We start from the raw sequence: 27,764 nt of genomic DNA on the forward strand, positions 1-27,764 counted from the left end.
TCTTCTACTTTCAAGGGGGAAAACAGCGTGAAGACACTGCCAGCGCACACCGCCACCTAGCAGACACGGTGCATGTTCCGGTGCAGTATTGAAAATACTAATACTGAAAGAAAACTGAAATCGTGCGCAAAATGTCCTGCATTTGTACATATTTTGTATGTGCCCCTGAAAGGATTTTATAAGAGCTTTTACAGTCACTGTGTGAGGACGTGGGAGGCAGTAGATTTTATGATTTACTGATAGCTGTTTTGTGTACGCACAGAAAACCGTACTGTTCCCCTGTCATTTAATTGTTCACCCCATGATTATGATGCCAGAAATGGCAGCTGGGCTGCTGGTTTAACCTACATTTATATGGATCAGAGACTTTCTGCTGAAATGTCTTCCTGTAGATTTTGGTTTATATTGGAAGAGAGGAGGCCTCTATCGCTCTGCTCCAGGTGGATCATCTACAACCCCAATTCCAAAGAAGTTGGGACGCTGTGTAAAATGTAAATAAATGTACATAAAAACAAAATGCACTGATTTGCAAATCTCATAGACCCATATTTTCCACAGACCCACATATCAGATGTTGAAAGTGAGATGTTTTACCATTTCATGAAAAACATTAACTCTTTTAGAAAATGATGGCAGCAACGCATCTCAGAAAAGTTGGGACAGGGCCGTGTCTACCTCTGTGTAGCATCCCCTCTTCTTTTAACAACCGTCTGTAAAAGTCTGGGAAGTGAGGAGACCAATTGCTGCAGTTTTGGGAGAGGAATGTTGTCCCATTTTTGTTTGATGTAGGATTCTTGCTGCTCAACAGTCCTGGGTCTTCTTTGCTGGATTTTTCATTTCATGATGCACCAAATGTTTTCTATTGGTGAAAGGCCTGGACTGCAGGCGGCCAGTTCAGCACCCAGACTCTTCTTCTGCGAAGCCATGCTGTTGTGTTTACGCATTGTCTTGCTGAAATATGCAAGGCCTTCCCTGAAAGAGACACTGTCTGGATGGAAGCATATGTTGCCAAAAGCTGTATATTTCGTTCAGCATTAATGGTGCCTTCACAGATGTGCAAGACACCTATGCTTCCCATACCATCATGGATGCTGGCTTTTGAACCGTGTGCTAATAACAAGCTGGGAGGTCTTTACTCTGGAGGATGCAGTGTCCATTATTTCCAAAAAGAATTTCAAATTTTGTTTCATCTGACCAAAGGACAGTTTTCCACTTTGCCTCGGTCCATTTTAAATGAGCTTGGGCCCAGAGAAGATGGCGGTGTTTCTGGATTGTGTTGACATATGGCTTCTTCTTTGCATGATACAGCTTTCACTTGCATTTATGGATTGCACGGTGAACTGTATTCACAGACAATGATTTTTGGAAGTGTTCTTGAGCCCATGCAGTGATTTCCAGTTCAGAATCATACCTGTTTTCAATGCAGTGCCGCCTGAGGGCCTGAAGATCATGAGCATCCAATACTGACCGTCGGCATTGTCCCTTGTGTACAGGGGATTCTCTGTATCTTTTGATAATATTATGTGCTGTAGATGGTGGGATGTCCAAAGTCTTCGCAACATTTTTTTGAAATTGTTCCACAATTTTTAGACGCAGTTTTTCGCAGATTGGTGAACCTCTTCCCATTCTTGCTTCTGAGAGACTCTGACTCTCTAAAATGCTGTTTATACCCAGTCATGTGAGTTAGTTGCAAATTGCTCCTCCAGCTGTTTTTTTTTATTAGTACCACTTACTTTTCCAGCCTTTTGTTGCCCCATCCCAACTGTTTTGAGATGCACTGCCATCAAGTTCTAAAGAGTTAATGTTTTTCATGAAATGGTAAAATGTCTCACTTTCAACATGATACATGTTCTATGTTCTACTGTGAATAAAATATGGGTCTATGAGATTTGCAAATCATTGTATTCTGTTTTTATTTACATTTATTTACATTTTTTACACAGCATCCCAACTTTTTTAATAATTGAGGTTGTAATATTAGTCATATATGTTGTGTTGGTACATTCAATAGGCTGAGGTTAAACTAGGACATTTGGTTTTGCCTTAAATGCCTTCATACATAAAATGTTATGCAAATACACTCAAGTAAATCTACACTCATTGTCCCCTTTTATCAGCTCCACTCATGGCCATATCTACAATATGGATGACCTCTGTGACAATATGGATGAAGCCAGTGACTTAACATAATTTTTGAACCATTTCTTTTACTTAAATCTCATAATCATAAATACACAAGAAGCATCATTGTGTAAATTTGGTGGACAGTGGCGTCTATGTCGGGTCGTCACATAGTCAGGATCATTTTGGAATCTTATAGTGATCTCAAGCGAGCAGATGCCCTCTCATTGGCTTACCTGACTGACATTGGCAAGGTCCAAGCTGAGGGGTTAACTCTGGTTGAGTTTAGACATTCTGTAAAGCAGTGGTCACCAACTCTGCCTCCTGCAGACCATCGCTCCAACCCAGATCGACCCCACCTGAACCATCTAATTATCACCTTTAGAAGTCCTTGATTAGCTAAAAGAAGTCTGTTTGGACTTGGGTTGGAGGTGAAGGCTACAGTAAAGCAGATCTGCAGGAGCAGGGTTGGTGACCACTGCTGAAAATCGATAGAATGAGACATCAGCAAAATCAAGACCTTTTCAGCGAAACAGTTTTAGGTTGTCATCAGTGGGTTTGTGGGAATAGGACACTATCACTGTAACGCTCAGGGGCACCAAAAGGATCTTAATTTGGCCTTGGCTCCACTTACCATATACACTGACCGACCACTTCATGAAGTACATCTCTTTGTATCTACAATCATTGTCCACTTACCATATATGAGCACTTTGTTGTTCTACGATTACAGACTGTAGTCCATCTGTTTCTCTGCAGACTTTCTTAGCCCCCTTTCACCCTGTTCTTCAATGTTCTGGACCACCACAGAGCAGGTATTATTCAGGTGGTGGATCATTCTCAGCACTGCAGTGACACTGGCGTTCTGGTGTGATAGTGTGTGTCGCGCTGGTACAAGTGGATTGGACACCTCAGTGTCACTGCTGGATTGAGAATAGTCCACCAACCAAATACATCCAGCCAACAGCGTCCAGTGACCACTGATGAAGGACTAGAAGATGACCAATACAAACTGTGCAGCAGCAGATGAGCTATCGTCTCTGACTTTACATCTACAAGGTGGACCAAGAAGGTAGGTGTGTCTAATAGAGTGAACAGTGAGTGGTCGCAGTGGAACACGCTAAGCAGACCTGATAAGATTAGCGTATAATTGATGACAATACTACTTCAAAAAATCACACAGCCTGTCTGAGAAAAACCTCAATCAAAATGTGTAATATTTCCTTTTTACTATCAAATTCCTTATTTGAATAAATACATTTTGTAAATATATGTTAACAAAATGCTTGAGTTAGCATTTCCATAAACAGTCTTCCTTCAAGACTTCAGACTTTCAGTGGGTGTAAAGAATGTTCCCCACTTGCCTGCCAGGTCACAGGTCAGGTTTAATCTGCCCAGTGTGCGGCGAGCGGGTCATTAAGGATTTGCAGGACCTTTGATAAAGCATGAGACCGGTGAGAGGAAGTTCCTGCCAGGCCACGTCAGATGAATTAAACAAAGAACTCGGTGCTCATTAGATACAACTAGTTCAGCCTTCAGTAGAAATGACTGTAAAAACTAGAAGAACCTTCATGGACTTGATATATTATTTCTAGTCAGTATGTAAATCAAAACCAAATGCACAACATTCTCCCTTTTAATATGGCTTTGACCTCTTTATTCCACCACAATGTTCCCTCTTTTCAGACACCTGAAACAAACTGACCATTACTGACCATTATTAAGGTCATCATCATGGTAAAAATGGCACTGCTTCATGAACTGCCTTGTTATCTTAAATCATATTCATGTTCTGTGAAAAAAATGTCATGTCTTAAATGAAAAGTCTATGTAATGCATGTTAAATCGATGAACCAGACATACTAACATTCAGCACGGTAAAATCACATGTAAACATTCTGTAAAACTGTAGGCTACTGTGGTCAAGGAAGACTGGATAATGTTACATACTGTACAATATGTCAAATTCATCGCGATCCTCATGATTTATCCTTTATATTATACTTCATTGGTTCTCCCATGTCCGAAAGAGACAACAAACTGCACTGCTAGTCATTCATTCCTTAAAAATCCCTTTCAAATAGAATATATACTTCTGTACATGTTATCTGTAATATAATCAGACAAGTGTAAAGGGGAAGGTATCAGAAAATACAGAAAAAAACATGTATAAATATGGAGTAAAAACATAAAAACGAGTCCTTGGTATCTGTGTCATATTAAATGACAGTGGAAGTTTCCATCAGTGACACTCAAAGGTCTGGATACATTAAACTGAGTTTGCTACAAAATTTGGTGACCATTTTCAAGGAAATCTGCTGCTTCATACATACAAAGACAAAAGCTTCTAGGGATGTGCAATGGAGTATTTGGTTCACCATTCCAGGTGCCAATTTTGGAATTCTGAAATCACTATTCCAGTGTTATGTTGCGTCACAGAAAGTCAGGGAGAAAATATACAGGCCAACAGTTCATGAACTTGCTGCACAATGTAAGCTTTGGTGATTTGGAGCCCTCTCTGGTGGAAATGTGTAATTGCACTCAACATGCAAAAGATGGTTTTGGAATGTGGGTTGTGCCTCAGACCGCTTCCCTAATGTTTGTGAGGACACTGTAAGAGCATTCAAAGAGAACTCAATCAAAACTTTGTAAAGGACGTGTCTTCTGACGATGTGAGTAAACTATCTACTATTGTCATCATATCTTCATCAGTATAATGTTGATTTTGCATTTGAGACCCAATTATTCTTTTTGATCCTGTGCGTGTGACGTTAATATGTAAAGACGTATGACATCATCTGAAAATCTCCCACAAAATCCAACCCAACATCTCTGATTTTAAATTATTTTTTCAGGCTTTACAGGCTTTACAAACAGCATATTTTAAACGGTTTTTCCTGGTTTAGCAATATTACTTCAGTTTTAACCAAAAAATTTAGATAATACAGCTTTAAGATTAAGTTATTATCCTATATACTGTTACAAGGAAACATGAGCATTAACATGTGATGAGTTCACAAAGAAAACATTAAAATTCAGGGTTAAAGGTAGCATAAAAATGAATAAAAATAAAGATGGATAATTATCTATGTGGACACACTGCAGTAATGACAAATGGGGTAAAAAAGAATAAAAAATCAAAAAAATGAATTATAAAAAAGAATAATTTAACTATTTAACTTTCTACTGTACCATATACAGCTCCAACTGATCTACTAAATTATATGAACACAGTTTATCTGCAAGATGATTATGACACTCAAGTACCTGAGGCTGTTTCATGAGAATGACCCAACTCGGCTAACTGCTCTAGCTGGCGTAGAAGGTTGAGGGCAGGATTGTTAAACTCAACCATTAAAAGGGCCATGTTAAAAAATCTCAGCAAATCCATGGACCACGTGTTTTTATTTAATTTTTCCTTATCATTCTGCCATGACTTGAATGGGCCATTGTTTCTTCAAAATATGCCAAAACTGCAACAGCAAAATTGGCACTGAATACTTATTTAAAAATAATTCTAAATAAAAATAAAATTGTTTTAGGTATTTTTAAAGCTGCCTGCTTGCTTGAACTAGACACCAGGCATCTTTTCTTTTTGTGTAACCGCTGGTCCATAGATTCCTGTTGGGGGGAAGGGGGGTCAGAACGCACACTATGTTGCAGTGCATGCTGGGGTCTGTAGTGCATCTTAGGGTGAAACGGGCTAATAAGAATAGAAAATGAAAACACTTTTGTAGGCCAAATAGGACTGACTTGGCCCAGAGGCCTTGTGTTGGACACATGGGGTTTAGGGTTAGCCTGGCCACTTCCTATTTCTCCCATTATAACAAAAAGCATGACTCCAAAATACAAGAGGGCGCCCCCGAGCAAGTCCTCAATAAACAAGCATAAATGGAGCAAAATGGCTGAAAATAAAATATTAAACATGTTTCTAGCCTTTATACAGGAACATTCTTTAACTTAGGAAAGTAAAAAGTAAGTTTTTCTTTAAAAACTTGAAGAAAACTTTATGAGCATGTCTGCATTTTTCACATCAAACAGGTTTTGGGGGAAAAAACACTCACATTACTGGTATCGCACACTTATCGGTTGGCATTACGGGCATCATGAATGTCCATAAAACAGTTAAAAAGTCATAAAACAGGAGTTCAAAAGTGCTGAAAATAGCTTTAAATCTTTTATTTTCGTTGAAATATTTAATGCTGTTATTTTTCTGTATGAAAACGATTAAGCACACACAAACTACGATTTCCACAAAAGCTCCACAGGAACCCATTTATTTTGGACTCACTCAGCAATGCCTTCTAGCATCTGACAAACATGGAAGATGTTAATGAGGGTCAGTTCTGCTTATTAGAAATTCTCCCCGGTGTTATCTAGTACCAAAAACAATGAAAAGATATTTTACTGTTGTAAATTTTACCTCAACCAACAAGTCGTTTTGTATAGAGGACGACAAATCGTCACCATCTAGTGCTGCACTGGGTCTGGCGCTAGTGTTAGCTAATTAACTCTTTCAAGGCAGCCCGTTACACAAGTAGAGTGACCGAAAGTTTTCCTTGGGCTGTTACTTTTTAATAAGACAAGTTTTCAGATGACCACCTCTGTGAGCTGCTAGGTTTTGTTCTTTTTACTGTATTTTTACCCTGTCTGTGTGTTATGATATGCTAATATCAGAATAAAAGTCATTTATTTTTCTTCCTGGTGGTTAACTGTATATATGATCCTCATTATCAAAATTAGTCAGATTGCACATCCCTAAACGCTTCATGTTTCACTATTTAAGGAAACAGACGTGTTTCTGCTGCTCTTTCTAAAGAACATACAGCTCTGTGGGAACAATCGACACAATCGGAATGAAGATTTGCTAATCATTGCTAATCATTAGTCTTTTGTCTTTGCAGTGTATCATCACATTCAGTGTGCTGCTTTATTAAAAACATTGTCATGAGACTCCCATGAAGATTGTCTTGACATTGTACTGTATCCAGAACTTGCTGAAATACTTCACCCAAAAGTGCTAATAACGAATGGAAACATGGCTAGTTAGCACTGTGCAAATGAGATTCTGCTACTCCCCATTAGCTTCCATTCACTGTAGCCAAATTAGCATCTTTAGGGGAAGTGTTCCTCTAAAAACAGCTGTTTCTTTCTATGTATCAGGCTTTCAGGCAGGAGCCACTCTATCTAGCCCTTTTCATTGGCCTCTAGCGTTCAAAAGAAGGCTGGGTTGGTGTGCTCAATGACACAGCGCTTGCAGTGGCGCTTGACGAAGCGCAGTGCCTCTAGCGGCACGTCGCAGTCCTGCACGTTCAGCAGCTGGAGGTCGAAGCAGTTAGCCGCCACCACCTGCAGGCCGCGGCCCGTGATGCTCTCGCATGCCTTCACGCTAAGTCTCTTCAGGTTGAAGCAGTTTAGTGCTAGCAGCTCCAGGCCCGCGTCCGACACAAGGGGGCACTTGCCGATGTCCAGAGACTTCAGCTTGGAGCAACTCTTGGCCAGGTGCTCGATGCCATGGTCCGTGAGTCCTTCGCAGCCACGTGCGTTCAGGTAGCGTAGCCGGACACAGTACTTAGCGATGTAACGCACGCCCACGTCTGTGATGCGCCCGCAATGCGCTATGCTGAGGTAGCGCAGGTGACCCTCAAGCTTGGCGATCTCGCGCAGGCCAAAGTCGCTAATGAAGCGGCAGTCGCTAACACTGAGCTCGCGTATGGACGGGCAGTAGATGACGAGGAAGCGGAGGCCCTCGTCGGTCAGGCGCACGCAGCGGCGCAGGTAAAGGTGCGTGAGCTGCGTGCAGTGAGCCGCAATGGTGTGCAGGCCCTCGTCCTCCAGGGCGAAGCAGTCGGTCATGTCCAGGAAGCGGATGGAGATCTGCTGGCCGTGCAGAGGAGAGAGTTTGATGGACGCCTCTCGGGTCAGGCTGATGCAGGTCACCTTAGAGCATCCTGCAAATGAAAAAGAGACAACAACAGTATTTATTAGTGATGCATCAAGATCAGTCTTGATTACAAAAAAAGACACAAACTGAAACTGCTAACAGGCTAATAGCTAATGGCTAATAATGAATGAAAGATGAGGATCATCCGGATTATTCTTGGCTTATAATGAATGAAGGCTTACAGTTGGCAGTTAGCCTTACACTATTGAGAGATCATGCTGGCAGCCACTATCTTTAGCACTCCAGGCTAAATACCAAGCACGCTTTTCACAAAATACGTCATATAATTGTTGGGAATCTCCCCCTGCGAAGTGATAAAAAGCCCTGACTGCTTGCATTAGCTGTCTGGCCTCTTTCTGCTTTAGCCACATAATGGAAAAAAGAAAAAGCCCTTTATCGACTTCAAACTATCAACTTTTCCAAGTTCCATCCATCTTCAAGACACATCATCAGAAGGGGGTGCATCCAGTCTTTAAACTGGAAAATCTCAATCTAGAGACTATTGTGGCACCACTGTAGGAGGCAAGTCAGCAATGGTTCCGTTTTTTTTATGTTGGCCACGTGCTCTTTGAACTGAGGACAAAGTAAGCTTATATCACAGCTATGCTGGAGCCTCAGCTTTCATTTTGAGGAAAGAATATTCAAGACAGTATTATTTGCATAAATCACTATTGCAGAATTCTCATTAATCATATCAAATGCAACAGTTTAATCATTCGGCCAAGTAAAGTTGAACCAAGAAACTGGCTCTACAGTGCTAAGTAAGAGTTAACTCACTGCTCAAGCTTCCCCTTGAATAAAGGAGGTAAAAGGGAGGAGACTTAAACCTTGAAGAAACATCTGAAAAGAGTTATGTCTCATACGGTGGGGCGGGGGGGATTGTCCACACAGAGAAGTTCTGGGGTGCAGTATCGGCATCAACCAGCAGAGGGAGCCATGCTGCATTATTATCCTCTGGAGGAGCATCAACTTGTGGAGACTGAAAGGACGTACTCCAGCAGGAAGTAGTGCAGGAAGTCCGAAATAAAACTCCAGGAAAGGGCTTGGTGGAGATGGAGGAGGATTTTCTGAATTTCTCACTTGCCAGGCATTTCGTATTGTTCTGTCCACAGTGTCCTCCGGCAGGGCTGGATATTGTTTTCGAGGTTGAAAAAGAAAGATGGATGGATTGGGGGGGCTTGTGCTTTGGCTCAGATTCACTAGTTTATCTGGACCATGGGGTGACCATAAAAAAACAATAAATCAGAAGAGATAAATCTGACAGCTTTTCCGCATAGTTTGGGAAACATCCTTTTCGGAGATGTCTCCAATAAAACATCTGAATGACCTAATTTTAAATTTACCCTTTATAGCAAAATCATTCATCTGAGCAACGCAAATCAGTCAATGCCTTTATCAGTCATTCTCTTAATGAGCGGAGCAGACTATCCCAAAGCACCTTGAAGTCAGAGGTCCTGGTCCTGCAAGGGCTTATTTTCCTCTTGGAAAGTAGAGCGCTTGGACAGAAAGCCAGAGCTATTAATACATTTCCCAGCTCCAAAAGGAAGTCGTGGACATTTCGGAATAATCTATGAGGAAAAAAAAGAGCCCCACAGCTGTCTCCAGTGATGAGCAGTGAAGTGGAGTAGAAACAGTTGCAGTGGCTGGTTCGGGCCATGGCCGTGTTTGGGCAGAGCGGTGCATCGGTTCAGACTACTTTTAGAGGAAAAGCTTGTTGGGGAAAAAAATGTAGACAGTTTTCATCTTATCCTAAAGGTTATTAATCAGCCAAAATGTGTTTAGTGTCTGAAGTTTGCTCCTCTTTAGTTTTGCGCTGGAACTACAAGGCTAATGTAGCCAACCAGTTTTGGAAGCTTATACTAGGCTTGTGAGATTGTGTGCAACATATCATCATCCGATCAAGCCCCCTAGCTGTCGCTGATGGGCAATACTGTTGTGGTTGGGGGATGTGGTGGCAGGCAAGCAAGAGCCACTGCTTTTCAAAAAAAAAAATTAAAAAGTAAAAAAAAAGAAACACACAAAAAAGCACCCATGCAATTAAGGTGCCTCAAATTTTACCTGCAGGGCTGCTATTATCCAACAAACAAGAAACCTCTCAGTCCAGATTCGCTGCACCTTTCTCCAATAGCATGTTTCAGCATGGCAAGTAATGTGGTAACGCCACAGAAAAGACTGTGCAAACCACAAACCTGATAACTTACTAAGCTATCTTTGTTCTGACAGTCACTTTTCTCTGTACGTTTTCACTCCAAGGCCATAAATATACTTTCAGTATATTTAAAAAAAGTAAGGCAGGTCACTCTTCTCTAATGTCCATGTTCAGTGGCCGTGGCAGTTGGAATGACAGAAGATCTTGTTCTGATTTGTCCTCTGTCGCTTTCGAGTACTGAGCGTTTCAACTGCCACATGTAAGAACATCTAATGTAAGAATGCAAGTTTGTACAGAAGGACAGGGCATTTGCAAACCATTGGCAGGACACTGCCTAAAATAGGGGTCGGCAACATGTGGCTCCGGAACTGCATGCGGCTCTTTTACTGACCTTTTGTGGCTCCACAGAATTAGATTTGTAGGTAAAAATAAAATAATCCTCCTTTGCAGTAAAATAAAGCTCTGCTGATCGTTCAACACAGATTTAACAATAAATGGTCTGGAGAACACTGGAGTTAATGTGGCCTATAACTGCTAATTCAATCCTTTAACCCAGAAGTTTGGTGCGCAGACTGCTGGTCACCACAGCAACGCAGACAACAATCTGGCCTAGCTAGTAGTTAACGAAAAGGCAAAGAGAAAGATTTAAGACGAACGTTGATAATTCGTAGCCGAACGGACCTGTTTGCGTTTATAAGCACTATGAAGTCAGCCTCTTGTTCGAATTTTCGCGTTCCACCTTAAATAGTGCAGCAGTTATATTCTGGTGCCATTTAAGGTGGAACGGGACAATTTGAACAAGATGCTGGCGAATGAGAAGCTGACCTCAGCCTCATAAAAAGCGAATGTTGAGAGACATTTTACAAGAAACTATTCTACTTTTGAGGAAAAGTTTCCTGCCAGAGATGCGAGAAAAGCAGCTTTATCTGAGCTAAAGCTTGAAGCAGAGCAAAGTAAGTTTGCATTTTCATTTATATTATATTTTTAGCCCATACTAGTACATTAGCACATACTGAGACATATTTACAGCCAAGATGGTAAAATGGGCATAACATGTTGTGGCTCCCAAGGTGGTGTGATTTTTATTGAAAGGACAAAATGGCTCTTCTTAACATTTGGGTTGCCGATCTCTGGCCTAAAACATCACCCATCTTAGAACTTTACTTGAAATCTGCTGCATAACACTGACATACCATAACCATGTCATGGCAGCTGCTGTTACAAGTTATTATAAGCCATTGTGTTTATTACTGTAACAGCGTCATGTTACTGCTACTGTTTATTGTAACCTAGAGATGCCACATTAGTTTGATGTCATGACAGCTTATGTCACATGCTGACAAATCTGTTACAACAATTAAGCGTAATGATAAAATGGCACTGAACATAGTCTGTATCATAATCATGACAGCTAATTTTAGCATATGACATCTGCCATGATGTGTTTATGACCTGGCTATGTCAATGTCAAGTAGCAGGGTTCAAGTAAAATGTTACCAAGACATCTAAAGCCCAGTTCAGACCGGATTAAATTTTCATGGAGTTCTTTCCTCTTTCACAGGTGCTACTCAGTGATTTTATTTCTGTCTAAATCAACCATGTATTTGTGTTTCTCTCTCCTCTTTTGAGATGATTCCAGGCCAAATTACTGTTTTTCACCGAACACTGAGCTGTGGTCTGTTCATTTTAGTCCTGTCCAGACACAAATTTCTGTGATTTTCCAGGCAGATGTTGCCGCATATTGGAAATGAAGGCTTTTGACAGCTGCTGCTCGCTATATTTGGTGTCTTAGCGCAAAGTCCACATTAAACACTTCCCTAACTAGAACATGATGGATGCTTTGGAAGAATCTTTCAACCATTTACTCGGTTTGGGTGGTAGAAATTCCCCTCCATCCTCTCTACACTCAGCAGGAGAGTGAAAATCAATCAGAAAATGAAGATCCTGCAGGCTGATTAAAGGCATGATTATAATGGCAGCTACAGGTGCGAAGCATTCCTTTATATTCATAAATGAACATCAAATTTTCGTTTTCTTGTAATAATGAATATATGACCATGCATGATGCATATATCCAAGTTTGTAGAAAATACAACCCACTAGAAACTTACACGTCCTGCATGTATATATATATATATATATATATATATATATATATATATATATTTATCCTGAGATATATATATCTCAAATATTTTCCCTCAGAAAATCAAACATGTCATTTGTACCTTCTATACACAACTGTAATTCATCATGTAAATAACCTTGTATTTAATTATGTAAATATGTATGTACAGTGCTATGAAAAAGTTTTTGCCCCTTCTTCTATTTTTTCATATTTGTCAAATTTTGAATGTTTCAGATCATCAGACTACTTTTAATATTAGACAATGATAACCTAAGTAAACACAAAGTCCTGTTTTCAAAAGATAATTTAATTTATTAAAGGAAAAATGCTGTTCAGCCATACCTGGCCCTGTGTGAAAAAGTAATTGCCCCCCTAGCTACTGAATCATCTAGTAAATAAATCTTTATCTTCAATAAAGTGTTTTCTTTATCATATATTAAAATAAGTTTAATAATCTGAAGCATTTAAGTGTGACAAATCAGCAAAAATAGAAGACATTAGGTGAGGGGCAAATACTTTTTCACAGCAATGTATGGCAAAGTGAAATTAAAAGCTCCAGATATAAAGACCAAATGTACATGTTGAGAAGACAAACAATGAGAAGACTAACAATATTAATAAAACAACAATGCTTTATTTTTTAATTTGAGATTTCCTTTCCTCTACTCTGCAACACAAGCTGCGTACCTGAAACATCCAGGTGCTCCAGGTTAGGGCATCGTGAGACCACCTCAAACACAGCCTCATTGGACACGTTGTAGCAGCCAGCCATCTCCAAGCGCCGGAGCTCTGGGCAGCACTGCGCCACCGTGTACAGGCCACGGTCGGTGAGCCTGCGGCAGCCGCTGACCACCACTGTCTCCAGCGTCAGGCAGACGTTGGGCGTGTCCTGGCAGAGCCGGCGCGTGAGCACCCGCAGAGCACGGTCCACGTGCAGCACGTCACCCGTCAGCCGCACGGTCCGCCACAACCGCGGGTCCCACGCCAGGTTGTACCAGCGGCGGCAAACCCGCGCGCAGCGGCACAGCTGATTAGTGGGCAGATGGGCAAAGATCTGCAGGAAAGCGTGGTCTGGCAGAATGTCAATGGGCGCCCCCTGCTGGTCCCGGGGCTGCCGTAGGCACCGCTGCGGGTGTGTAAGGCCTGCAGGAGGTGGAGAATGCACCATTGCAACCGTCTCCGCGGTGAAGGAGGAAGAGGAAGTGGAGGAGCCATTGAAGAGGGCAGGCGAGGAGCGAGGAAGGATGAGAGCTGGACTGGGTGTGCTCAGAGTCCGCATGCTCACGTCAGAATCTGAGGAGAGAGGAAGAGAAATATGCTGAATGATGCTGGTCTAGGGCTGGTCTGGTGCTGGTCTGGTGCTGGTTTAGCTGGTCGCCCACCATGGTCATGACAGTTGACCAGCAGACCAGCATCCAAAACACAACATATGCTGGTTTTGCTGGTGACCAGCCAATGCAGCCTAATGACTTAGCTTTTCACAGATGCACAACATTACCTTTGACCAGTCAGTGCATGCTAGCTTTCCCACCACGGTGTTCTGACAAACCAAACCACATCCTGAAGATGCAAAGTCATAAACATCGCTAAAATCGATCATGTTACTAACATAACTCACCAGAATGTCATATTATGTTCATTAGAAATATTTATCAGCTAAAAACTGTAGAATTGTTAATTAGCTTAAAACTCATTTAACAGCTCATTTTGTAAACAGTTTTCAATCAGCTCATCCTTGAAACCTGTTCACACAGAGCTCATCTAATAAACTAGCAAGTTTAAATATTAAGTTAAATGCTGCTGCAGCCTGAGGAGCCATAACATTACACACATCTACATCTACATATTTACGATTATATTGCTTGTTTCAGCTACTACTTATTACATACTGTGGCTCAAAATTCTTAACAGGCTTTTTAAAAGCACCATGTTTTTCCATCAAATTTTAGCTCTTGGTGAACGGAACCTCAGTTTGTCAGAACATTGCCAAACATATTATTATTGCAGCTCTTCACATTTAAGCCAATTCATTATTAGTCAATGACTTCACATGAATAATTGAATATCAGGATTTTGCAGATTTTGTTCTAACTGTGATCAAAACATGACTTTAGATGATATATGACTCATATTACTTTGAATTTTGATGCATCTCACCCCCGCCTTAGCCTAAAAATACATGTTTTAACATAAGTGTAAACTTCCACTTTTTTATTTTACCTCTCTTCTACGTCTCAGAAATCTTTCTGAAAGTGCAGAAAGAGATCTCATGCTTTTCTCATTGTGCTCCACTTAAATGCTTATGTAAGCTCGTCTTTTCTGTTAAGAGGGGTTTAGGACATTTCATTCTCCTTCATTAATACAGTACTGAGATCTACTTTACTGATATTAGATACTTAGATTAGATAATAAAGATTTACTTTGGATTTTCCCTTTATTCCTCATGTAGGCTCTCGGTCAAGATATGTTTCGTGTCTAAAGTTTGCTCCTTTAGTTTTGCCCTGGAGCTACGAGGCTTAAGTCACTGCTAGAAAAAAACAGCACAGGCCAGCATGGCTGGTTACCAGCAAAACCAGCATATTCTGCGTTCTGGATGCTGGTATGCTGGTCAGCAGCAATGGAAGTTGATTTGCTGATCACCAAAAAAAAGCATATGATGTTTTCTGGAAGCTGGTATGCTGGTCAACCTGCCTGACCATGCTGGGTGAGGAGCTAAACCAGCACTAGACCAAGATAAACCAGCTAAGACCACCACAGAATTCATGCTAATCTGTGCTGTTTGTTTCAGCAAGGGTAGCTAATAAATTGTACTGACGTCCAAACTCAGTGCAGTGCAACCCGCATACCCAAATTATCACACACTTGCCTTGAACTGCGTCAAGCTGTTAAGTAGTTGTGAAGTCAAACAGATTTAGCTAGATATAGATAGATAGATAGCTTAGCACTGGAGCTACGAGGCTAATGTAGCTAACAACCATCACAAACTTGCCTCAAGCTGTGTTGAGTCGTAATTTCAAACAGATTATCTTATGTGGTTTCTGACACTGTATGACATGCTGTCATCTATAAAAATGGACAAAACTACATTGCGAAGCTAAAAACAGTAGCCTCATTTTTTCTGTACTTTTGTGCCAACAGAACATCTCACAGTAACAGAAACCACATAAGCTACTCTGTTTAAAATTACGACTCAACACAGCTTGAGGCAAGTTTGCTACACTAGCCTCGTAGCCCCAGTGCTAAGCTAAAGAAGCAAATATCTGACACCAAAGATCAGATCTCCATTTGTGGTAAGGGAAGAAACTGTAAACTGGATTTCTCAGGAGTTATTCCTTCGGTGAGACAGAGAGAAAAAGACCGAGTTTTACCCACAGCACTCTGAAATTCATTATGTAAAAGAGACAAGCCGTTGAAATGCTGTGAGCTGATCTTGGTTCTTTTGTTCTTGAGTCATTTCCTCTGTAAATCTATTATCTGTCCTCACCTACAACATGCTGGTCCTCGCAATGCGCTAATGGCTAAGATGTACAGTGAGTTTAAGGAAATGCGACCACTTGACCAGTACAGCTGAGGAAGCCATATTTACAGACGCTAATCTCCAATGACAGACGCTACATTTCCTCAGCTGCTGAGGCCCTCCGGTCCACTCAAATCCCCCCCCCTGGCTGGACACATGCCATGCACCCAGGCCTCAAGCCCCTCTCCCTACCCCCAATGTTACTAAGCGCTAATGCAGGCCTCGAGGCCTAGCAATGCTTTCCAAATGGTGAGGGCTCACGTGTAACATGCGAAACAGACTAAGCAAACATGCTAGTCTACTAACAAATCATGTGCCGCTCTATTCTTAGCTTGCATATGCGCTGACGTGTGGTTTCTGCTGAGCATTTAAATTTTATAAATCATTCAAATGTTGATCCAGTTGGAGGACATCGCACCACATAGAGGATTAGAGGTTCAATTCCCCATTCAGGTTGGAATACAAGTGATACACCAATAAGAGTATGTAGACACACACACCACTATACTAACAATAGTCTTTGACCAAGACCCCTAATGCTACATCTAGCCTCTGTCAAATCATGTAAAAAGATTTACATAAAATAATGTAAAATTTTATAATAATAATAATAACTGTAATGTCTGATCTATAATCTTGTGCCTCAACAACTAAATATAATACCACATTTTTTAGAATTTAATGTCCATAATGTCCATCCATGAAGACACCATAACAACTCCCTACCAACTGCCTAGCACCCACTTAGGACACCATATGCAGGGATATTTTTCCACACTTCAAGTTCAGTCGTAGAAGTTGGTTGTCGTTTCTGCTTCTGACAATCCAAGTTATCCCAATTACAAATTTAGACTTAGTCCATAAAACCTTATTCTACATCGCAGATGCCCAGTTTTGGACATAACTTGTTTCACGAACATAATTACACATACTTTCTGGCCCAGAGTTAAGAGTTGTCTTCTCATGGTGGAAGCATGGCCAGAAACGCCTGAGGATTTCTCAGATCGGACGCAAGAGTGGAGCTTGATTTTCTCCTCGCTTTCAAAGATGAAGTACTGGTTATCTGATGGGGACAGTTTTTTGGTCTACCAGATCTTGCAATGTTGTTAGGAGGTCACCTGTAGCTTCTTATCATTTTTTAATGTGTGCACATGCATTAAATGTCCAAAGGTATCCAGACACCCATTCTAATTAGGGAAATTTAGCTACTGTTAGGTGCACCCATTGCTTGTATAATCTCCATAGAAATCCAACAGAATAGATGCTCTAGAGCAGCCACACATGAGCCCAAGGTCACCATTCCCAATGCTAAGCATCACTTAGAGGAGCATAAAGCCCCCCAGCTTTAGACTGTGGATCAGTTGAAATGTGTTCTCTGGAAAGATGAAGCTCCATCCACTACCTTTGGGATGAATTGGAGTTCAGTTCATATAGCTGAATGCAAGAACATCCTTACAGCGATATTGACACATCTAGTGTCAATAGGGGGGACAAACCCCCTGTTATTAGCCCTGATTGGAAGAGCAGGTGTCCACAACCTTTTGGACATACAATATATGTAAGAGTTAAGACCAGACATTGTGATATCACAGTGTGACATGGCCGTTTATACAATGATACAGTGCTATGGGCCACAGGGAAAGGGGTTGCCAGGTTCAGGCTTTTAAGAAGCTTTAAGTGAACAACATCTGATGCTTACGCTGTATGTAATCCATTTACCAAGGATCAGAAGCAGCAAGGCTATTACATCCATTAACATGGCCTCACCTCTCCACAGTACTGTTCTTCCTGGCAGATGTTTTTTGTCCCTAACAATTCACATTAATAACAGGAGGACACAGTAGGATTTAAAGAGGAAGCCACGTTCCTCCCCATATGGCTCCATAGATGAGAAGTGTTTTCCCATCATGTGGCAGCTTACTGGCATTGTGGTAGCTGGTTTTCTAGTTCACTGCCACCATGTGTCCCCATATGGAAACCACATCGCCATAAAAACAGCAGCCATCCAAAACAATTCCAGCCCAGGAAGACTTTTAATAAAGCAATATGCCATGAGAATTCTTGAGTTTTTGTGTTGTTAGACACAAAGTGAAGTAAAACCCACTTTAACATGGTTAAATCAGTGTTTCCAGCAGCTTGTTGCTTTATAAAATGGAAACAAAATTCAAAATGATATACCAATGCCCAAGAAATAAGTATGTTTTTTTTATTAACAATAATAGCAAGAAACATCTCTTCCGACATGCAGTATAGCTTATTAACAGGAGGCTATGGTTGCTAAGAAACATTGACATGCGTTTAATAACTTCAAGCATCAAAGATCCATCACACAGAAAGCTTTATTTCCCTCACTTTGAGTTTCAAAACAAACCTTTCACTCTTCAGTCCATACAGTCCATAATCGGGAACTAATCTGCTGCTTGTGATTCAGTTTCTGTGATGTCACAAAAACCAACATATTTACATATATCTGTCTATTCAGCCTATAGCTGTTTAGCCCTTGCTACCTAGGCTAGGACATATAGCAACCGCCTAGCAACTGCTTAGGAACCACTAAGGAAAGCATAACAACTGCCTAGCAACTGCTTAGCATCCACAAAGGACAGCATAGCAACTGCCTAGCAACTGCTTAACAACCACGTAGGAACATAGCAACAGCCTAGCAACTGCTTAGGAACCACTAAGGACAGCATAGCAACTGCCTAGCAACTGCCTAGCAACCACTTAGGACACCAAAGCAACTGCCTAACAACTGCTTAGGAACCACAAAGGACACCACAGCAACAGCCTAGCAACTGCTTAGCAACCACCTAGGACACCATAGCAACAGCCTAGCAACTACTTAGCAACCACAAAGGACACATAGCAACCACAAAGAACACCATAGCAACCGCTTAGCAACTGCTTTGCAACCACCTAGAACACCATAGCAACCACCTAGTAATTGCTTATCAACCACTTAGGACACCATAGCAACAGCCTAGCAACTGCTTAGAAACCCGCTAGGACACACACTTAGGTGTGCAAGGACAACCATCTAGGACTATTCATACTTAAGTTAATTTAACTTAAGCACAATAACAAAAGGAACTTTTGTTTACATATATCTGTGCAGCCTACAGCAGTTTAGCCCCACCCACTTTGTCCAAGATGTTACACAAAGAGAAACTTTGCACCAAAATTAGCAGAAAATATTTCAATGTGTGCTCCTTAGAGGATGTGTTAACTTTCACTTACAAAATGAACAAAACATTTATTTGTATATACTTGACTGAATAGATGATTTTATTATTTTGCTATTTTTTAAATAGAATGTTATGACGTCAGCTCGCATATCAATTTGTGTTAGAAATGTTGATGTAAGTTATGTATGCAGGGTTAAAGAAAACACTTTAAGGTACATTAAATGGTTACAATCCACAAAAAGACAAAAATGCTACAAACAAATATATAAAGATACAGATGGTACATGTGAAAGTGGCCCGGACGAAAAGACGCCCAAAACCACACGGCTTTCGAAATCTGGCCTGATCGTGTCAAACGTATAGTTTTGAGTGCGCAGTTGAAGTTGCCCCGTTGCAGGCCGAGGTGCGTAGGGCAGCCAGTGTGTGGGACGGCCTCCTGCTGTGCGGACCCACTGGAAGCTGGCAGGGCGAGCTTAGCCCAATTATGCTTTTTAATGTCACCACTGGAGATGGAGAGAGGGAAGTGGCCGCGCAGGCTGGCTTCAGGCCTTCAGCTCTCACACGCTAGAATACCACCCTTTCTGCAAGCACCACCAGCTTCTAAAGAAACTCCAGGAACGCAATTACTCTGAGGCCGGACCGAGCTGCACCCCAGGAGAGAGCAGTAGGCTGTGATTTAGCATGCTAGTCCATACTAGCGTCTAGGAAACTATCAACAAAGTTAAAAACGAATCATTAAACAAAAGAGACGCTCTTTGGGAAGTGGAGTTTAAAGGATTAAAGCTATGGCAACTGCACAACAGGGGCGCATGGGGGGTTGTTTGGGCTGGTAAACAATAATTCTGACAATTTTTAGATTTTTTTTTTCCCTAAAAACTGCTACACAGCTATTAAAGCTTTTTAAGATCACAGCTTAACAAAAATATTACTAAATAATAATAATGAATCAAATATCAATTTCATTCAAACTGTCTGGTTGAAAAAATGTCTACTTTAATATTGAATGTCATTTCAGTGTGACTTGTTATCAGTTCTCCAATTCTCTAGTCCTTCATTAGCGGTCAGTTTTGACCACAGGACTGCTGTCGGCTGCAGATTTTTGGCAGACTACTTTGGATAAGTTTAATTTACAGGATGACTCGGTTTTCAACATCACTTGACAACAGCATCATTTTACAATTCTATTAGGGATGTCCGATCCTTTGTTTTCCCCCCTCAATTTGATCTGAGTCCTTTAATATTGAGTATGAGTTCATACCAAGTCTGATCCACTATTTGTGCTTTAATAGACAACATAGCTGCGCAAAATAATGCTACAGTGGCAATTCATGTCACAGGTCACTTTAGTATGTGCATAATGTGACATTCTTGACTGATGCATTTGGTTTTTTAGTCTACTCTTAGTCAAAATAACCATTTTATAGCATGTTTAATTTTGACTTCTGATCAAATCTGACTGAGCTGATGATTTGCCCAACGGTTACTTTAATATTCAGCAGTAAAATCCTTTCATTTTTGATACGTGTATAGAGATGAAGTGACAGTTTACCTTTATTTGAGTAGTTAAGTGAAATAACCACCCTATAGTGTAGTTAATATGCTTCGATGCCACAGCCGCTGCTCCTCTGTCTCACTTTTGAAGGCGCTGTTTCTGTGAATGTCAGCTTTGAACCAGAAATGGCGAAAACTTTGAGTGTCCGCAATTTGGTCGTGACTTGAAGATGAAAAACACAGACCACTGAAGTCGTGTAATTATTTTGTAGGCAGCATCATCATTCGAGACCCTGGGTCTAAGCTAGATTTCTCTATGGCAAAAATGAATGGAGTTTTTGAAAATCACTGCCTTCACAACCAAACCAAATACATTTTATCCTCTAAAATCACTGAATGTTTCTGAATTACAAGGTCATTAAGGAGTCATACTAGTAATTTTATGGCCTTAAATTTTCAATATCTATTTTAAGACTTTATAAGTCTTTTTAAGGATCCAGGGTAGGGGTGGGCGATATGGCACAAATTTTGTATCACAATACTTTAAGACATTTTCACGACACAGAATACACACATTTAGTTTTTCTGAGATTTATTAAGTTGCCCAAGACAAAATAGAACTTGTAGTACCACACATTAAAAAATCTATAATAATAATAAAACCACAATGATTTTTATTCAATCATTTACAAACTGCACTGCACTAAATCCAATTAAACAGGCCTAATTACACTCACTTTATAGTGAAACATGTACCTACATGGTGTTCTTTAAGTATCAATAAGACAACATCCACAATATGCTCAGAAAAGCATACTGTGATATAATTTATCATGATAACAATAAACATCATCATACTGCCCAACTCTAATTCAAGCGAACTTTGGAATCCTTAAATCTTAACAGAAATTTCTAAGACGTCACTGGATTTGACCAACATTTGATGACACAACCTAATTTGATTAGGCCACACTGGGCTACTATGCTACAATTTCTGCGCTTTATACATTTTATAACTCTCTACAAATAAAAGTTACAGTTCTTTGTAATCCCAATTTAATTTTAGACCCAATTTATATCAGCATCAGCATCAACTGACACATAACATAGCATATCAGCATCAGCCCATATTTCCCATATCTGTGCATCCCTAATTTTCACCATTATTTTGTTGGGTTGCCATAGTAGCAGGAAGACCACGGAGGAGTCAGCGCCCTAGACAATAGCACGAGCATCTCGCAAAACAGAGCACACGTCAGGATTTGCCCAGCTTAGATCACCTCTGTGGAGCAGACGCTGTAGAGTGAGTGTGTCAGGCTGCTAAGAAGCAGAAAGAAGAGAGGGATTAAGAATTCACTAATCCCCTTTCAGTCTTAATCAGAGGCCCATTTGTAAAAACCCCCATGAGGGCTTCTGTTGGCCCCCCTACCCACATAATGACCCCAAACACACAGAGCGCTATCTCGCTATCTGTTTTTTCTAATGAGAGTCTGCAACTAGCAGCCTGCAGCCATGTACAAACACCACACAGAAGAGCCTCTTCTAGTGCTATTTAAGCCTCTGAGAAGTGCTTTCTAAACAATGCTAGTAATGGAGAGGTAGAGTAATATGTTAACCCTTAGAAGTCTAGATGTATTATTGTCGTTTTGCTATATATTTGATTTGTGTCACATTAGTATCTTACTGATATTGTATGATCACAGTTATGTAATGAATTATATTTACATTCAACATGCAAAGACTCAACACCAGTCCTTAATTAACTCGCACCAGTGATATTATTCATTTAAAAACTGAGCATTAAAGTATAATCTTTGGTTAGAAAAGCCTTCAAACTCAGACTCGCAGTGACTCAAGACTTGACTTCCCAGGGATCCCAGAGACTCGAGAGTTGACTCTGCCTCAGAGACTCAAGACTCAGACTCACACCTCAGAGACTCAAGACTTGACTCAGACTCACACATCAGAGACTCAAGACCAGACTCAGACTCGCACCTCAGAAACTCAAAACTTGTATCTGACTCGCATCCCAGAGACTCGAGAGTTGACTCGGACTCACACTTTAGAGACTTGAGATCTGATTCGGACTTGCACCTCAGACACCTCAAGGGCTTGAATCAGACTCGAGACTCGAGACTTGACTTTGACACGCACCCCAGAGATTTGAGACATCAATCAGATTCGCACCTTATTTCCATTTGTTCTATGTCAGAAACCACAAAAGCATGGTTTGGTCATGACGTCCAAAAACTGACTCAATTCTAACAGTGGTGTTTCTCAGACTGCCATTGTTATTGTCTAACAGACTCATTTTTAAAACACTATCCCAGCCCAGTTTGTTTAAGCACTTCCCAGAACAGCCTCTTTTGTCTTCCTCTCAGTGCTGGACAGGCTTTTCTGTGGTGCATTATGGGCTGTAAATTGGTATTCCAGACAGGTATGATGAAGAATTCAGACACACTACCCATTTCTGGATCTCAAGCACATTAACCCCTTCCCATGAAATCTACGTCCATAGCCGTGGGAGAAAGGAGAAAACTTTTTTTTTCTATACATTTCTCATCACCCATGAAAGGCCTTTAAGTCTTTCACGGTATAAACCTGCACACTGACTGATAAGCTGCCTTTCTGTAGCTGCACACTTAATCTGTCACGCTGAGGTGAAGTTTTACATTCCTGGCTCAATGTATCTCATGTAAAACGCTGTCTGTGATCTCATTCTGACGTAGATCACCTGTTCTTCCTCCAAGCATTCCAGCTTGAACCAGCACAGATTCAACTAATGGGGCCCTTATTCTGTATTACTCTTGTATTTTACTTTTTCTACTTATCCGCTTTAAGTCCATTTATAAAATTTTTGTGATATTATATACTAAAAATGTTATTATAATATAATAAAAATGATTTTTTATGACCATTTTCCATTAAATAGGCTGTTTTTTGTCACTATATCTTTAAGATTGAGTAAGATAATCACCTTCGTTCAGATTGGCTGACCTCTTTGGTGACTCTTCAGTAACTAAAGACTGTCTGCAGTAACAACACTCCTCATCACTTCAACATAAATAGGTGGCGCTAAACTGCTGCTGGCTGAATAGGCGTTCATAAGTAAATGTGGCCATGGTTGTGACATCACAGCCATGATATGAAGACCTCTGTACTACAGAATGAATGAAATATTTTTAAATGCAATATTTATATTATTTTTAAAAACAAGGAAAGCTGAAGTTTGGTTTCAGTGTTCATGAAAGGGCACATGAATTATTCTATTTATTCGTATTAATATTGAACTGAAGCTGTTTTTGTGGTGCGGTTACTCATTTGTCTTCACTGGCAAATCAAAGAAAGTCAGCTTTCGAGTTTAACTCCACTTTCGCAACACTTACGCAAAATGGCAAAAGAAAGGAGACCAATTTTGCAAAGCACATGAAAAGAAGTTTTCAGCTTCACAAAGTAAAAAGATGTTTTTTCCCCTGTTTATAAGTTCGGGCCACCTCGTCCTGGATCGAGTGAGGAGGATTTGGGGGCGTTATAGGATTACGTTTTTGCAAAGCACCCTGCTGTTACTCCTAATAGGCTCTCCCATGTACTCCTTGCGGTCAAAATAAGGCAGTTCTAAGAAAAAAAAACATGTCATTTTGTGAGTAATTACAATGTTAAGGTCCCTGAAGATCAAGTATGTATCTTTAAGCTTGGTAAGTGCCAGTTAGAGTGCATTTACTCTAATCACTGCTAATGGCTCTAACTGCACTGTACTCATTTGTGATTAAATGACCACGGACACACAACATTTTTAAAAAACCCAGACATTTTAGTATCCAGTCTAGAACTTACTGGAAGTAATAACTGGACGTTTGTTTGTGTTTTAGTTTCGTCAATAGGATAGAAAAGAATAACCAAAAAGCTACACTGCCCATTAAAGTTTGGGCAGTTTAGAGACTGAAAAGCACTATATTGTGCAATAAGATGGCCACCTATCAGGGTCCTTCACCAGTGCACCAGTTTTTATCAGTTTGGTGGGACAGAAAATAATAATTATCAAGCTAAATGCCAGCCTGTTAACAGTAGCAAGCCCTTCTAGCCAAACTAGGCAGTTCTTGGTCATGTTTTGTGATTTCTCGACTACTGAAATGCTTTGTTCATAGGACGTCCTGCAAGCACAACCAACGAACTACAACTTGTGCAAAATGCAGCAGAAAGAATATTAAGACAGACTAGAAAACAGGATCATATTAGATCAGTTTTAGCATCACTCCACTGGCTGCCTGTCTCTTTTAGAAACAACTGTAATATTTTATTACAAATTTTTAAATCTCTTAATGGTTTAGCACCTTCATACATTTCTGAGTGCTGACAGATGATGTTCCAAATCGAGCTCTAAGATCATCCAGTGCTGCCTTCTCCATATTTCACATATGAAACTTAAAAGGCAGCATTTTGTTTTATGCACCAAAAATCTGGAACGCATTACCAGTAAACATCTGTCAGGCTTCTTCTGTCAATGTTTTTAAAAAACAGTTAAAACACATTTCTTTACTTTAGCATTTAACTCATTTTTGTATTGTTTCCTTTGTTTTTACTGGAATATTACTATTAGTTTTATTTTTTTTATCCTTTTTTATTTATACTTTTATCTTGTGCTTTTTAATTGTAATTATTAATATATCCTCGTTTCTGCTATGTATTATTTATTTTATTTCTGATTTTTTTCTCTTCTTTCTCTATTGTTTTTACTTTGTATTGTGAAGCACTCTGAGCTGTATTTTCAATGTATGAAAGGTTTATATAAATAAACATTACTATAATTATTATTATGCTGAGCGATGAAACCCCATAGCCTAGGGAACACTTTGCCTTCTTTAGAAATATGAATTTTCTCGCTGTTACTTTTAAAATATCTGCAAAAGTGTTGCTAATATCAGAGATCCTGTTCACCTACCATTTGTTGAATCTGCTCCCCATTAAAAGGTGCAATAAGGTATCTCAATCCACAAAAAAATAAAAAAATAAAAAATTGTTCCTTTACTAACCTCATCAACTACCCAGTTTTAGTAATCTAAACTGAGACAGAAGGTTTTTTGATTACTGGTGTATCTGAAGCTTGTGCTGTATTTTGTATGTATGTTTTCTGCTATTTATTTTATATATCTTGTGCAACCTGGTGAAGCCAAAGACGAATTCTAGGGCCATTAACTAAGATAAAAACTTTAGTGAGGTCCATTTTGCAGAAATTTTACCTACATCTCATAATGAATAAAATAACTGCCAAATATGAGAATTACACCAACCGAAAGTCACTCTTTTCTCCTTTTCTTTTACCAAATCATTGCTCCTTGTTACCCATGCATAACTGTTATACACCTTTTCCTTTCTTTTGTTCCTTCCCCATCCCTTAATTTTTCCATGAACTGCTATTACTGTCCCATAAACTGATTTGACTCCAGTTGCCCTGTTTAAGTTTATGTAATTTATCATATAACTATTTATTTTACGTTCATTTTGAAAAATTAGCTGAAAATATGTGTACTCTGGGACTCAGGGCAGCGTAGAGATAAACAGAGTGGGCAGTAAAGTCTATGTCCGAACCACAGCTGTTCTTGGACCTTGGTGTCCTCATTGCTAGTTACGGCCATATTCTATTCTATTCTGAAACAGCTATGCGTTATATGCATTAAAATCTATTGCAAACTAAGAAAAAAACATGCTCATTATATTTTATACTTAGTTCATCAGATATCCCCAAACGTTTGGAAGGCAATGTGCATGTATAAATAGATTAATATTAGTGAGACTCGTCCAAATGCAATGAAGAGCCCCGACACCAAGATAAGCAATAAAAGAGGTCTTACTGATGACTCCTTCAAATGACAGATGGGAATGCATGGAATGCCATTTTGCCATTTGCCTATTTCATATGGGGCTCCTGTGAACACTCAGGTTCAACACTCCTCCAACAGCTACACCGTTAAAGCCTGCTATTACCGAGCCCTCAGCGACTAATCAAATAATCAAAAAAGTGAATTTTGGGTTAGTCTGCTTAAACCAACAGGGATCCAAAGGAACCCAAGGGACACTTCAGCCAGTATCTTTGAAAATCTTCCCACAGAGAGAAAACACACAAGTTTGACAACAGAAGAGCTGTTTCATCTCAGGAGAGTTCCAGGGATAATTGCTCTGAAATACGCACAGCGCAGATTGGTGCTTATCTTCAGCCTGGACTCTTAACCGCAATCGGAGCAGAAAATCTCCTCCCTTTTGAAGGATGCAAATGAGATGTTTGGAGTACGAGTGAGTTTCCATGTTTTCGGCAGACTCCTGAAGGCCTGGAGCTCAGGTGAACTGGCGGTCATGCTCATACACTTTCACATGGACATTCACTCTAAAAAGTATGTGTCTTTTGTCTTCTGAGCAAAAGAAGAACCAATTTTGTTTAATCAACAAACTAGGACTGAAACAATTATTCAACATTTTCATTCAATAAGATCCTAAATAAAGCCTTAATTCAGTCTTTGTGTCATGTTTTACTCTATCATTTACTCATTTATATAGAAAAGGTCATTTCTGGGTGCTTCTCTTACTGGTTGTCTTAGTGGAGTGGGCAGGATAGGAGGTGTGGCTCATCAGTGGCTGCCACAGAGCACAGTATAGTGTACATTTCAAGGTGGGCGATATGGTAAGTTATGAAAATTTTCACAACACACAAAATGTCACAATATTTATATTTTCACACATCTGATCTGTTGGAGCCGAGAAAAAAGAACCAGAAGTGCTACATTTTAAAAAAACTATCAAAAACTGTATATTCAATGATTTTTATTCAATATTTGGACACTGTGTAGCACTAAATCCTGTTAAATGGGACTAAATTTGCTCTCCCCATAATGAAACAGGCAGTTGGTCAATGTTCTAGAAGTACTGACAATATCCACGATATGTTCAGAACCGCATATTGCATTGCATAATCATAATAACAATATATATTGTCATAATGCCCAGCTTTACAGCTGCAGGCTGTAATACCTTTTAAGCACTTTTACACTAAAAGATGACTGTCACTGTCCTACACAACAATGTTTAATGAGAAAACCTTTTATATTTGCTTTCTAAGTAGCTTGTTTTGCTTGTTTGCTTGTTTACAAAGATCATGGCATTTTTCGTTAGCATCCTAGCATTTCAATGTTATGATAGCATCAAGCTAATGTGATATATATTTACATTGTAGAGCAGCT

General features: G+C 40.0%; 1 protein-coding gene across 3 annotated transcripts in view; it reads right to left on the reverse strand.

Annotated features, from left to right (window-relative positions):
• Positions 1 to 4,334: 4,334 nt before the first annotated feature.
• The window catches only part of fbxl7 (F-box and leucine-rich repeat protein 7), a 68,088-nt gene continuing 44,658 nt past the window's right edge, over positions 4,335 to 27,764 (reverse strand). For all 3 annotated transcript variants that reach the window (XM_036556460.1, XM_036556459.1, XM_036556461.1), the window contains 2 exons: positions 13,030 to 13,635; positions 4,335 to 8,072 (listed from right to left, as the gene is read on the reverse strand). In XM_036556460.1, the coding sequence (XP_036412353.1) occupies positions 7,336 to 8,072; positions 13,030 to 13,635 (1,343 nt within the window). In that variant the 3' untranslated portion in view covers positions 4,335 to 7,335. The remainder of the gene's footprint in view (positions 8,073 to 13,029; positions 13,636 to 27,764) is intronic.

The sequence above is a fragment of the Colossoma macropomum genome, unplaced genomic scaffold, assembly GCF_904425465.1.
Source record: "Colossoma macropomum unplaced genomic scaffold, Colossoma_macropomum, whole genome shotgun sequence".
NCBI lineage: Eukaryota > Metazoa > Chordata > Actinopteri > Characiformes > Serrasalmidae > Colossoma > Colossoma macropomum.